This window comes from Epinephelus moara, chromosome 6 (genome assembly GCF_006386435.1).
Source record: "Epinephelus moara isolate mb chromosome 6, YSFRI_EMoa_1.0, whole genome shotgun sequence".
Lineage (NCBI taxonomy): Eukaryota > Metazoa > Chordata > Actinopteri > Perciformes > Serranidae > Epinephelus > Epinephelus moara.
Genome location: NC_065511.1, coordinates 44993478 through 45005958, shown reverse-complemented (window position 1 = coordinate 45005958; position 12481 = coordinate 44993478). Strand labels below are relative to the sequence as shown.

The window sequence follows — 12481 nt, the reverse complement described above, 5'->3', positions numbered from 1 at the left end:
CCAGCTCCAGGTGATCTGCAGATATTCAGACTTCTTAAAGGTCACAGTTTTAAAGGCTTCACTGACATTTGGTGTCTGAAATGATTAAAAGTCAGCGTTGTGTCGCTGCAGTCTGTTCTGAGTGATTCTCTCTTTGATGGTTGGTGCTCACTGAGACAGGTGTGTTTTAGGATTGTGATGTTGGAGCCGTGCACGCTGTGACACACAGATTTACTGTGTTGTGTTTTCCTGTCAGATTTGCGTCAGACATGTGTGTGAGCTGTCACTGAAACAGCCGTGACGTGATGTTAAGAGTTCCTCAGAAGTTTACCATCATTAAATTACATCTTCGTCATGCCAGGTCACGAGTATTGAAGCTCTTCAACATATTGAGCGGCTCCTCATGTGATGGTGACGCGCTGAACTCTGAACTAATGAAGTGAGCGTGCTCTCCACACATATTAGCGGCGTCATCAGAAACTAACCCATGTTAAGTCACTCTGACCCCGGCGCTGTTATCCAATTTATAGCGAGTGTGCTGAGCGAGTGGCTTCTCCACCCAGATTAACACCAACAGGCCGATCTGCTGCTGATTCACAGCGAAGCTGACGGAGGATTCGTCCAAGCAGGGGAGAGCTGGGACTCAACTGAAAGGGTTTAAAAGAGGCTCAGTCAGTCTGTAGGTTATAAAGTGTTTGTTCAGTTTTAACATCTGCTGATCTGATCCCAGAGGGTCCATGAACACAACACGAGGCTGATGTTGGTCAGTTCGGTTTGAAACACTGTGCTCACCAAGTTAACCGCTGAGATCTGAGAACAGGGTTAAATTATTACCCAAACTGTCTTTCAGTCATCCATCACAGGTCACAGAGCAACTTCCTGATTCAGGTTTGACCTGCTGTACTTGCCGTAGTTGTGTGCAAGCAGCTTTCCTGTGCACTGAGTGATTGTGTCTGACACCTTAACAACTGGTCTTTTCTCTGTTGTGACACAGGTCATTTTAGTGTTGATGCACTTGGATGTTTCTGCAGTGATCAGTCAGACGTGTCTCCTCTCCTCACAGTGTGTGTGCATGTGTTTGAGTGTGAGTGGATGACGCAAGGCAGGTGATGATTGCTGATTGGCTCATTCAAAGGGATTGCTCTCACTGGATTGGTCCAGCTGCTGACAGAAGCTCCTCCCTCTTTTTCACCTCTGTCACTGCAAACAAAGCCACATTCAGACTGTGGGTGTAGATTTGTCTTTAAGACACTGCAGGTTACTGTGTTCAACTCATTGACTTTGTTACTGAGGAGATCGTTTTGATCCGTTTTGAGTTTGTGAATTAAGGTTTGTTGCAGTTTTCTTTACTTCAGGTTGTTTTTGTTTGGTCGCTGTCAAATAGAGCACATTAAGGCAGTTTAAGTTGGTGTGAGACGCCAGCTCCCTCCTCACGACAGTCCGGTGCAGCGCCCACATCACTGCAGACACCAAACTGTGGTGTGGTGGTGTGATGGGACTGCTAACTTTGTTATCTGATAAATACTGTGTAGCTGGCCTGACCTGACAGTGGTATTAAATATAATAAATACAGTAATGAGTGGTTTAGATATTCTGGATGAAGTGTTGGCTTGTCGGCTGATCCTCTGATTGTGTTTTATTATCTCTGTGTTGTCAGATCTCAGCCCTCACCTTGGTGTTTACAGTGTTAACATAACTCACAAACTGATGGTTAAAACTATGAAAACAGTGTTTAAGTCATATTAAAACACAATGATCCTTCTGTGAGTGAGAAAAACACAGCAAGAAGAGACTTGCTCAAAAATGGTTTTCTCTTTTTTAATCTTTGGGTCAAAATCTGCTCAGTGGTCCGTTAACAAACATTTATTATAATTAAAAATACAAGGACACGTTTCTGACTTTAACTGTTGCGTCTGATTCTATTAAATGAATCTGTGGATGAATTCAGTGTGAAGTTGATGTGTTACAGATCTGTATAAAGAGTTCTCGCTGTTTCAAACAGCAGCGTGGCCTCTGACGCACCACTGTGGTACAAGTTCATCTGTGTTTCCCACAGTGTCAGTGACCTGAGGGTGGAGGAGTGAGTGAAGGAGGCTCCTCCTCCTCGTCTGAATCAAACTCCACATTCTCATCTTTCACCCAGCGGCCGCTCCGGTCCTGCAGCCACCCGTCACTGAGAAACACAGCAAAGATGGAGAGTATGAGTTCAGTCACATAAACTGAGCCGACACAACTTCAGCCTGACGAACATGAAGACGTCCTGAACCTTTTCAGTTTGAGGTAGTGTTCCAGCTCTCGTCTCCTCTGGGCTGTTAGAGGCTCTGCAGCTTCCGTCGTGTCTGCTGACTGACGTGAACCTTCGCCGGCTGCAGGAGACGAAACACGTCCACAGTTAAAGCTCAGTCAGACAAAGGTTCTCTGTGCGTCATCAACACTTCCTGTGACAGACTTTACCTGCTGCGCAGCCACTGGAGCTGTTCTGTGATGAAACGTTTGAAGCTTCAGTTTCCTGACAGGATCGTTCTTGTTCTGATGCTGTTCTGCTGCAAGAGCTGACGGCGGGATCTGAGACGATTCTCTGCGAACCTTTGTCAGATTTTGTACTTGAAAATAAAACAAATTTATGATTCATACTGCGTTTTTAAACATGTATTGGACACTGTATATGATACAACCATGTGACCCACCTGGTTTTGGTATGGCAGCTGTTATACGGTACAGTCTTCAACAGAGCGTGATGTGTCAGTTTGCGTGTTTGTTCCAGTAAAGGAGCAGAACGGGACGGCTCCTAAAAACACACGAGACGCTGTGTGTGAAACAGTTGAAGAGTTCACTCAGACGTCACTGTTGTTTATCTCTTCACAACAGACACCAACTTAAACTGTTATCAGGATGTTATCGTCGGGTCACACGGCAGTCACAGGGGCGCCGCACGATGACAACAACACAACAATACAAGAGTCGGTCAAAGACGAGGTTTGTTTAGCTCACGGTGTTTTTCCTGATGAGGAGTCACTGAGCGATGAGACTGACTCGTGTTCCTGAAACATCTTTTCATCACAGCTTCACAAGTCAGATTCTGTTTGCTTATAGGAGTCAACAGAGCAGCATGGTGACACACCTGACTGTCACAGTCACCTACCTGTCCTGTGTCTTCACTCTGGACGTACTTCTCATGTTGCCTTTTTGTCACTTCATTCTTCAGCCGTGCTTTTTTCCCATAGAACGCTTTCAAACCTGAAGACGTACAACATAACAAATATTAATGTATTTTCTAAACCATTTATAGTTACATCAAAGGGACAGTTCAGTTTTATGAAGGGGGGGTCTGTGTGAGGGACTTATAGTCAGTATATTACCTACAGCAGATGTCAGGCACACGTCTCCCAGTTTGGAGCATAGAAACAAAGCACTGTACTATCAGTGGACGAGGTCAGCAACAAAGGATATTACAGCCAGCTATAAAAGTCCCACATAAAATATTAATATCAGTTAAAGTGTACTCTGTACTGAGAGTACTTTCAGTGGTTTACATTAATTCCCGTCACTGATTTCCAACTGGAAAATGAAGCAGTTATATCTCTCTCTTCAGAGCCAGACTCCATTGAGAAAACCACTAATTTAACATGAGTGAACTCAGGAGCTGCTGGTCGACTGCTGCCTCCATCAGTGTGTTAGTTTGTGTTACTGTGTGACTTTGGTGTTTAAAGGTTACTTCACAGTCACCAAAGTCACACAGTGACACAAACTAACACACTGATGGAGGCAGCAGTCGACCAGCAGCTCCTGTGTCAGGGAGCTTAAATTACTGTTTCTTTCAATGGAGTCTGGCTGATACGAGAGAATAGACGGGGGACTGAAGCCTTTAATGGCTGTCCTGTCAGAACATGCTGTCTCACATGTCAATCAATCAATCAATTAATTTTATTTATAAAGCCCAATATCACAAATCACAATTTGCCATGTAGGTACAGTGGTGAAAATACTCTGAGCAGAGCAAACACTGACACTCACACTGAGTTTGGGACGTTTTAGGAGGCTAAAACACATTTTGCTGCTGAGCTCGTCCACAGCAGCAGACTGCTTCGCTTCTGTGTCAGACTCCAGTCTGCTTCTCCAAAGTGGGGGCGTGCTGACCACCACCCACTGAAGGTGACACTGACTGTGGATCAATACCTCAAACAACCCCACTTCAGGGTTGTGTAGTATACATTTTAAGATGATTTTTGTGTCACTGTGATAAAGTGATTTCAGGATCTCAAGTCCAGATATATCTTCCAGTAAATATTTTATTTTTCTCAAGAGATAAATTATCGAAACAAAAAGCTGATTATTTGAGAGACACACTCGGTAATCTTGTGAGAGAATCAACCTCCCACCTGAACACTTTCCTCCTAAATAACTGCTTCAACATGATGAACAAGAGTCTCCTCATCAGTGTCTCACCTTCCAGATGTCTCTTTCCGTTCCTGTGGACAGTCAGTGTGTCCACAGTGTCAAACACGGGACGGTAGGAGCACACGAGGCAGGTGTACCTGTGTGAGCACACGATGGACAAACTGTGAGTCTAACCTTCATGTCAGGATGTTGTTTAATGAAGAGTTCAAACCTTTAACAGCCACAGAGAGACTCAACATGTCAGAGTTTATCACGACTTCACTTCACCTTCCGTTCTTCATCAGAGCTGCTTCATCTTCTGGAATAAAGTGAGACAGCAGATCTGCCACGCGCCGTTTCTGAAACACGAGACAACAAAGAGTTAATAAACTTTTAATTTAATAGTTTCAAAGATGCAGCTCACACAGTAGCAGTTAGCTTGTTGAGCTAGCAGGATGCTAACCACAACAACACTGTTAAACTGAGCGGAAGTTCCTTCTAGAGAAACTAAAAAGGTGAATGTTACCTTCAGGATGTTCAGCTGACTCGTGTCGTCACCTTCTCTTTTAAAAGACATGATTATTATGATGGGTAATTATCTTTAAACTCTAGTTAGTAACAGGTTAGCTTAGCCGGTTAGCTGCTTCACAGCAACCACAAGCTAATCCGGGTAGCAATGCTGCGTTCCCGGGCCCAGGGGAAAATGGGAAATATCACACATCCCTGAAAATCAGAAATAATTCATCGATCCCCGGTACAGTTGCTCTGATGTAAAGTGTAGAGAATTATAATTTAATTGAGTTCAGCTTATTTAGGTATTTTCCAACTTCTACAACTTAACGTGCACACAAGAAAATACATTAAAACAATAGTAACAATGATAATGAATTACTTTTGAAGCAGTAACAAACCAAACCGAGTTTTGCTGAGTGAAAAGATGTACACTTATTGCACCTTCACTTTTTACGTTAATACTTTTCTCTCTAGATTTATACCATGAATATGAGAGACACAAAACTAAATATATGTATATTCTATGTACCCCAAAATCCCAAACAAATATTCATATACACACACTGGAGTTTATGACTCTATTTGTTAATCTAATTTTTTTTTAAATATTTTTTGTTTGAAATTGCAACAATTATATATCTCTCTTCAGAGCCAGACTCCTGATGTTAAATCACTGGTTTTCTCAGTGGAGTCTGGCATTAAAGAGATGGCTGCATTTTTTATGTTACTGAACCTCCATGTTGGACTCCAGCCTGCCTCTTCAAACTGGGAGCATGCTGACTGACAATACTGTTTGACACTTACTGTTTGTAATAAGCCATCTGTGGTTGGTATATTACAAAACAGCTGTTCTTCTTGAGACACGTTTTTTTTAGTTTAAATTTTAAAATCTTTAATCTGACTCTTTCCCCTTGACTACTGTAACACTGGAATTTCTCAATTGTGGGATCAATAAAGGTGTATCTTATCTTATCATATCTTATGCGCAAAAAAAACGCGGCATGTGTACGATCCATTTTATGACAAAAAAAATCCAAATATTCCAAAGTATTTTTATTTTTATATTTCTGTGCATATATATATATATATATACATATATATATATATATATATATATACATATATTTCAGAATAAACCTGCATGATTATAAGATAATTGAGACTTTTATTTCTAAATTTATTTTTTATTACTTAGGTTATTTTATTTTATTCATACGGCAGATCTGATCCTCCATGACACCTTCGTGTCCACTGGGTGGCGGTAAAGCAACTTATTGGATGCCAACCGCCATTAAAACCAAAGAAGAAGAAGACGGAAGCAGTTATTCCGATGGCCGTGAATGCAGCGCATGTGACGCCTCATGGGACACGGCAGCCATGGCAACAGGTCCCAGCAGACAGACGGACAGACAGACAGACAGCTGACACATCAACAAGTTGCCCAGCTCCTCTTCTTCAGTGTGTCGGTGTGTCGGTGTGACACCGAGCCGGTAGGTGAAACTGTTTAAAGTCACTTAGTAACCGTGACGGAACCGGAAGTGTTAATGAGCTCCGGTCCGACTCTCGTTAAAACAAACGAGCGTCACTGTTAATTAGTTCAGAACACAGCTAACATGCTAACTAAGCCGCTAGCCTGTGACTGTAACGCGTCCGTGTGTGACGTCAGCTTTATTCTCATGATGTAAACAACATTAAAGTTTCCCGGTGACGGAACTTTATCGCCGTTTGATCGGTAACTTCAGCCGCGTGCTCCAGCACCATGTCCGGGGAGCGAGCGCCGGTACCGTCCGGGGGGAACGGCCTCCTCCGCGGGAGCCGCACCAGGTCTTACGGCAGTTTGGTCCGGTCTCCCCGCTCTCCGGTTCACCAGAGGCGGATCGAACACAAGATTCAGCCCGGAGAGACGCTCCAAGGCCTGGCGCTCAAATACGGAGTGACGGTGAGTGAAGAGCTCTGAACACTGGCTCTCTATAGCTATACTTATATTTATGTTTATGTTTATATCTATACTTTTATTTATGTTTATGTTTATATCTATACTTTTATTTATGTTTATGTTTAGTCATTAATTTGAGCTCATCTGCAGACTCTCTCTGTGTTCATTAACTTAATGTGGAGATCTCAAATACAGTTTATCACAACTCTCTATCTAAGTACATCTCCTCAAGTACTGCACTCAAGTACAGTTTTAAAGTACCTGTACTTCACTGTATTCCTCCTTCATACTTCTACTCCACTAGAGTTACTGACACCTTTAGTTACTTTGCAGCTTCAGATCATTAATACAAAATATAATCAATAAGTCCTGTGATAGTGTGACGACCTGTCTCAGGTGAACCTGCCTCTTGCCCAATGACAGCTGGGATAGACTCCAGCACACCTGTGACCCTGCATGAGGACAAGCTGTCATGGCAAACGAATGAATGAATGAATAATTAACATATAAATGTGATGTCGTAAGTTAAGTATGTGTGTGTGTGTGTGTGTGTGTGTGGAGGAAGTCCTCAGATTCAGTAAAAGTAACTAATACCACACTGTAAAAATCCTCTGTTACCTGTAAGAGCTCTGCATTAGAAGTGTTACTAAAGTAAAAGTATGTTTAAGTTCAATCAGGGAAACGTGTTAATATATTAACAGTAAAACTGCTCATGCAGATTTTTTGATTTTGATTTTTGTTTCTGTGTCATGCCCACAGGTGTGTGTCCAACCCTCACTGACACCATATTATAATGTCAGTAACGTTACAGTGAACAAACCAAAGTTATTTTACTGCTTAAAGTAAAGACTCTTCTGTCTCAGGCAAACACAACAAAAAGTTCCTCTTCTAAAACATGACTTACATTTTCATGCTCATCCAACCAAAAGAATTCAACATAGATGGAGGTCATTTTCCTGAGCAGTGTGTCTCTCTCCTCGTCTTCATATTCAGGACAGTAAAACATGAAATGAAGCTCATTCTCAGTTTCAGCTCATCAAACAGAGTCTGTCATTAAACCTCCCAGACTCTGAGGCTGACGGGAACCTTCCTGAGTGCAACTGTGCTCCTGTTTGAATTATTCCTCACATCAGGTTCCACACTGGAGCTGTTCGTTATGAGACAGGAAGTTCCTAATGTAGGTTTATACCAAATATCAACGCACCATTTTTCTCTAAACATAGAAACATTTTACTTTAAATCTCAAATGACAAGTTGTTTAAATGAAATAAGGAAGCTGAACGTTTAAATAAAAAGAAAAGTTGAAATAAATGTAATGAATAAAAAAATAAATAAATAGATCCTCATATTTGAAAAGCCAGCACTTCTTTATTTTTTTCATGAATAATGACTTAACAGTCAGCAAAATAGTTTCCAGTTAATATTTTTCAGCTCAGTTTCAGCTGCTCTTCTTTGGTTTCATATGGTTCATGTGCAAAAATCTTAATTTGTGAACTAAAGTTTGCAAATAAAAGCAGTGGAGTCTGTTTTACAGCTTCTGGCTGTGATCAATGGTGAATGTTTGGGCAGTTTTTAAAGAACATTTGCTTTCAGCCGGTTTGGAAGGAACGATATCTTTGAAAATCACCAAAAATAAATAACTATAAATTGCCACTAAATTTGGAGGACATGTTTTCTTTAAGAACTGGCAGTTTCTTTGATTTTCAAAGGAAGCATGTCCTCCTTATGTTTTTTGATTTGTTTTTTTAAATGGAAAAATTTCTCACCAAATTTGGAAGGCATGTTTTCTTTAAAGAATTGGCAGTGAAATAAATACAGAATACAACCATTTAAATGTGTATGCCCCCCCAGCCAAAATAACAAACACAGGACCGTGACAGTTTGATCGGAGCGCAGTCCTGCTCCTGATTTCAGTAACATAAAGATTCAGCCAACTTTTTAGACTGAACTGACACTGCCTTCAGGTGAAATCAAGATCTGACGGATCGTCTTCTGTTTCAGATGGAGCAGATCAAACGAGCCAACAGGCTGTACACCAATGACTCCATCTTCCTCAAGAAGTCCTTGTCGATCCCCGTGCTGTCAGACCCGGAGCGCTGCAGTAACGGCGTGGATTTAGATGAAGAGGACAGTGAAGATGACAGTGACGGCTTTGCTTCGGCTCCAAACAGACGCACAGGGAGCTCTTCTGACAGGAAGCAGAATGACGACAATGACAGGATGTGTGACCTCACACCAGGGGACTTTCTGAAGAGGTTGGACGGGTTGATAAGTCAGTCCAAGCAGGCTGCTGTCAGAGGCTGTCAGGAGGCAGAGAAAAGGTACGACCACATGACTCTCACTGCCTGCGTCTTTACCTCAGACAGACATGCCCCGTGTTTGTGGTGTGACATCAGCCTCTTTTTACACACAGATGGCGCTATAGAGTCGCCACGAGGTCCCGTCTTTACACCACCTTTACATTTTCATACAGAACCAAACCACAGCAGCATCATGTTGCTCCAGTGTGTGATGTCACACAGCATGATGACATCACAGAGTCAAAAGAGGCGTGACATGTAACACAACAGCGTCGGCCTCTAGTGTGACATATAACATACGTGCCAGCAGCTCTTTATAAACGATAACAATGACATCACATGTCAATAACAATCATTTAGTGTCCCTGTTGTATGGCGGCTGATCTCGTCCTCTGCTCGGAGGGTAAGGAGCTCCTGGACCTCAGTGATGAGTTAGCTGCTAACTGCTAACAGCTGCTGCTCTTCTTCTTTGAGTTAGCTGCTAACTGCTAACAGCTACTTTTTAAATCTCCTGTGGTGGATCACCCACATAACACATTGTCAAAGTGTCACACCTGTCCTGTTGGCTGTCCCTTTTATACAGACATAAAGTCGGCGCTTTTGCTACCTTCCATGGCGACTTAAAGGCAAACTAACTCCGCCCCCTGATTCTGCGATCGTACCTTTTAAACAGATCAGCGAGGCAACATAACGGAGTGATATTTCAGCCTTGAACAGGTTGTTTTAAAGGAGTTGCCATTTTAGTTGCTTCTGTCTTGTTTTACATTCCAAATGTTAACATATTCCATATATTTAACTTTCAATGAACCTTTATTTAACAGGAAGTCCCTCGAGATGGAAACCTCTTTTCCAAATAAGACCTGGTGCAGACAGAACACTGCTTACAGTTTAATAGAAATAAAAGACAACAGACAGGAAGTACGATCGTCAAACACACGAGGATGAGACTAAATCCAGCTCCAATTAAAAAGATTTGCATGCCACCGTTTGTTTACTTTCATGTCACTCCCAAATCAAACACCTGAAAGACGGAAAGAAGAATGGTGTCTCCCGGTAATTCAGACGAGGTCTCAGCCTGCAGGCGACTTGAAGATCAACAGTCATGAATGACTCTGACGAAGGCCCGAGGGACGAGACGTCATCTGAATTAAAGAGAAATGGAGCCAGAGTGTGTGACACTGTGTACCTGCTCTCACTCAGGAAAACTGGAGAGGTCATGGAAATTTACAGACTCATTTTCCAGGTCTGGGAAAGTCAGACTTAGTCAAAATCCTTGAAAGTTTTGAAAAAGCCAAATTATTTTATTGTATGTAATGAAATGAATTGTTACAGTGATCCTCTCCTTGGATTAGCTTTCACCTAACGTAACATAGCGCCACATTTATTTCCTGTAGCTCTGATATGTGTTGATGCGTGACAACGTTAAGTTTACCTTCGCATGTTTTCACTTCCTCCTTGTACGCCGGCTACTTAGAATTTGAACTGAATCCAACATGTTTGAATGAGAGAAAAATAATGTTGTGACAGTACGACTTTAAAGTTTAAAGTTTCCACACCATCACCTTTAAATTGTTCAACATTTTTGAGATGGAGCAGAATTTGTGTTACACAGTGTGAACGGTCGTGGAGTTTTTAATCCTTGAAAAGTCTTGAAAACATTTTGAAATATTGTCCTTAAAAATGTTGTGAACCCTGTTTCAAGTCTGCAGCCAGTGATGTGCATTCACTGCGACCGCTGGTGTGCATCATTTTAATATTTGATAACAAGTCAAACAGTGGACACACCCATCTGTCTTTGACTTTTCGTTCTTATGAACCACTTTCAACGACTTTGGCACCAAATGTTTGACTGATAATTAACTTGTCAGAGCAGATTGAACATAAAACACTTCAGTGGAAACCTGTTTGATATCGTAGCAGGACGCGTCCTCTTATCACAGGAGGCGTTCTGTCAAAGCTGCCAGAGATGATTCAGGCTGACTGTGACTCATATCTTCGTATTTACCGTATCTCCTCATCTGTTTATTCTTCACAGGGTTGCCGCCCTCGAAGCAGCCTGCACCAGCAGGACATCAGACCGGCGGCCGCTCACAAGGTCACAGAGCGCCATGTTATCTTCCAGAGCGCAGCAGCAGCAGCAGGCGTCACATGTGGCCGTACCCCTCACCATCACCAAACTCACCAAACTGAGAGACCGGGAAGATGAGATCTTCCAGCTGTGACATGTTGTTCCTGCTGATCATTAAAGACGTGTCGGCTGCAGGGTGTGAACTCCAGATCTCCACTGATCCTCCTGCTGCTCCCTGGACCTGAAACTGAAAAGTCTTTTTGATACAGACTTTGGTTTTTTTAGCAGGTTTTTAAATGGATATTGCACTTTGTGAATCCTTTGTATTTATGTGTTGACACACTGAAGATCAGGGGTGCTCAACTCCCTGTGTCTGGGGGCCACTTTTGTAAAATGACAGGAGATAAGGGGCCCGCTGCAGCAGCCCCGCACAGGTCAGGTGTCCGCAGGCGTGTTCCTGGTGTTTGATGACATTCAGAGCTCAGCCTGGTCCTCTGTCAGCGGGGCGAGGAGGATCCTCTCCTGCACAACCTCCATTCTGATGCTCTTTAAGCACTCTGGCACCTTATCTCCACCCAAAGTATGAGACACACAGTCCCCAGTGTGAATCAGTTTGCTTTTACTGTGAATCAGAAAAAGGTCGGCGGGTCAGCGGCGCCCTGTCATGGGCCAGATGTGGCCCACAGGCCGCAGGTTGAGCATCACTGCTGTGGAGTATGAAACACTACATGTGGCCCATCGCTGTGTTTGTTTCCACCAACAGGAAACAAGCGTGAAATGTTAAAAAGAGACTCTGCAGACACACGTTGGTTCAGTCATGTGACTCCTCACATGGTCGACTCAGCAGGTGGTTTGTGTGTGATGCTACCTCACAGCCTGATGGTGCGACGCTGGCCAAGTGTTGGGACTGACGCCTGCAGCCATGTTGGTCACGTGTTGGTGTGTGAGTCATGTTCACTGTGATATTAACTAACTGTTACTGCTGATTAATTTAAACTCTAACATAGCCAAAGTTTTTTAGAAGAAGAGAGACGTGTCTCTGAGAAAATATTTTGACAGCAATATTTTTATTATTATGATACAGAGGAAGATTTGTCTCAGTGCTGTTTGTGTGGACACATGGACGATCTGTGTGTTACTGTGTCACCTGTACATATAAAACACCCAAATGATACAAAAAAGATCTGTAAATCAAAAAACTATTCTGCAGATGTAGAGCAGATCTGCAAATACAACAGGCCCCACACATTGAAAAAAGAAACCTGTGAATACATGTAATTGATTTATAAATACATTTACAGCTGACAA

General features: G+C 42.5%; 2 protein-coding genes across 2 annotated transcripts; one reads left to right on the top strand and one right to left on the bottom strand.

Annotated features, from left to right (window-relative positions):
• Positions 1-1776: 1776 nt before the first annotated feature.
• scnm1 (sodium channel modifier 1) lies at positions 1777-5053 on the bottom strand. The gene is made up of 8 exons (XM_050046398.1): positions 4883-5053; positions 4645-4715; positions 4426-4514; positions 3122-3216; positions 2667-2767; positions 2434-2582; positions 2246-2345; positions 1777-2152 (listed from the first exon to the last, which is right to left on the bottom strand). The coding sequence occupies exons 1-8, from the start codon at positions 4931-4933 to the stop codon at positions 2038-2040; spliced, it is 771 nt and encodes a 256-aa protein (XP_049902355.1). The 5' UTR covers positions 4934-5053; the 3' UTR covers positions 1777-2037.
• Positions 5054-6094: 1041 nt separating this feature from the next.
• lysmd1 (LysM, putative peptidoglycan-binding, domain containing 1) lies at positions 6095-12227 on the top strand. Its single transcript, XM_050046402.1, has 3 exons — positions 6095-6808; positions 8807-9126; positions 11141-12227. The coding sequence occupies exons 1-3, from the start codon at positions 6629-6631 to the stop codon at positions 11325-11327; spliced, it is 687 nt and encodes a 228-aa protein (XP_049902359.1). The 5' UTR covers positions 6095-6628; the 3' UTR covers positions 11328-12227.
• The last annotated feature ends 254 nt before the right edge of the window (positions 12228-12481 follow it).

What these genes read in the sequence shown, in the direction of transcription:
- scnm1 (XM_050046398.1), bottom strand. Translation starts at nt 4,933, where the DNA reads ATGTCTTTTAAAAGAGAAGGTGACGACACGAGTCAGCTGAACATCCTG. An exon ending in GTCAGCTGAACATCCTGAAG is followed by an intron (nt 4,716 to 4,882) that starts GTAACATTCACC and finishes CTCGTGTTTCAG; the next exon opens with AAACGGCGCGTGGCAGATCT. An exon ending in AGAGTGAAGACACAGGACAG is followed by an intron (nt 2,768 to 3,121) that starts GTAGGTGACTGT and finishes GTGTGTTTTTAG; the next exon opens with GAGCCGTCCCGTTCTGCTCC.
- lysmd1 (XM_050046402.1), top strand. Translation starts at nt 6,629, where the DNA reads ATGTCCGGGGAGCGAGCGCCGGTACCGTCCGGGGGGAACGGCCTCCTC. An exon ending in CGCTCAAATACGGAGTGACG is followed by an intron (nt 6,809 to 8,806) that starts GTGAGTGAAGAG and finishes CTTCTGTTTCAG; the next exon opens with ATGGAGCAGATCAAACGAGC. An exon ending in TGTCAGGAGGCAGAGAAAAG is followed by an intron (nt 9,127 to 11,140) that starts GTACGACCACAT and finishes TATTCTTCACAG; the next exon opens with GGTTGCCGCCCTCGAAGCAG.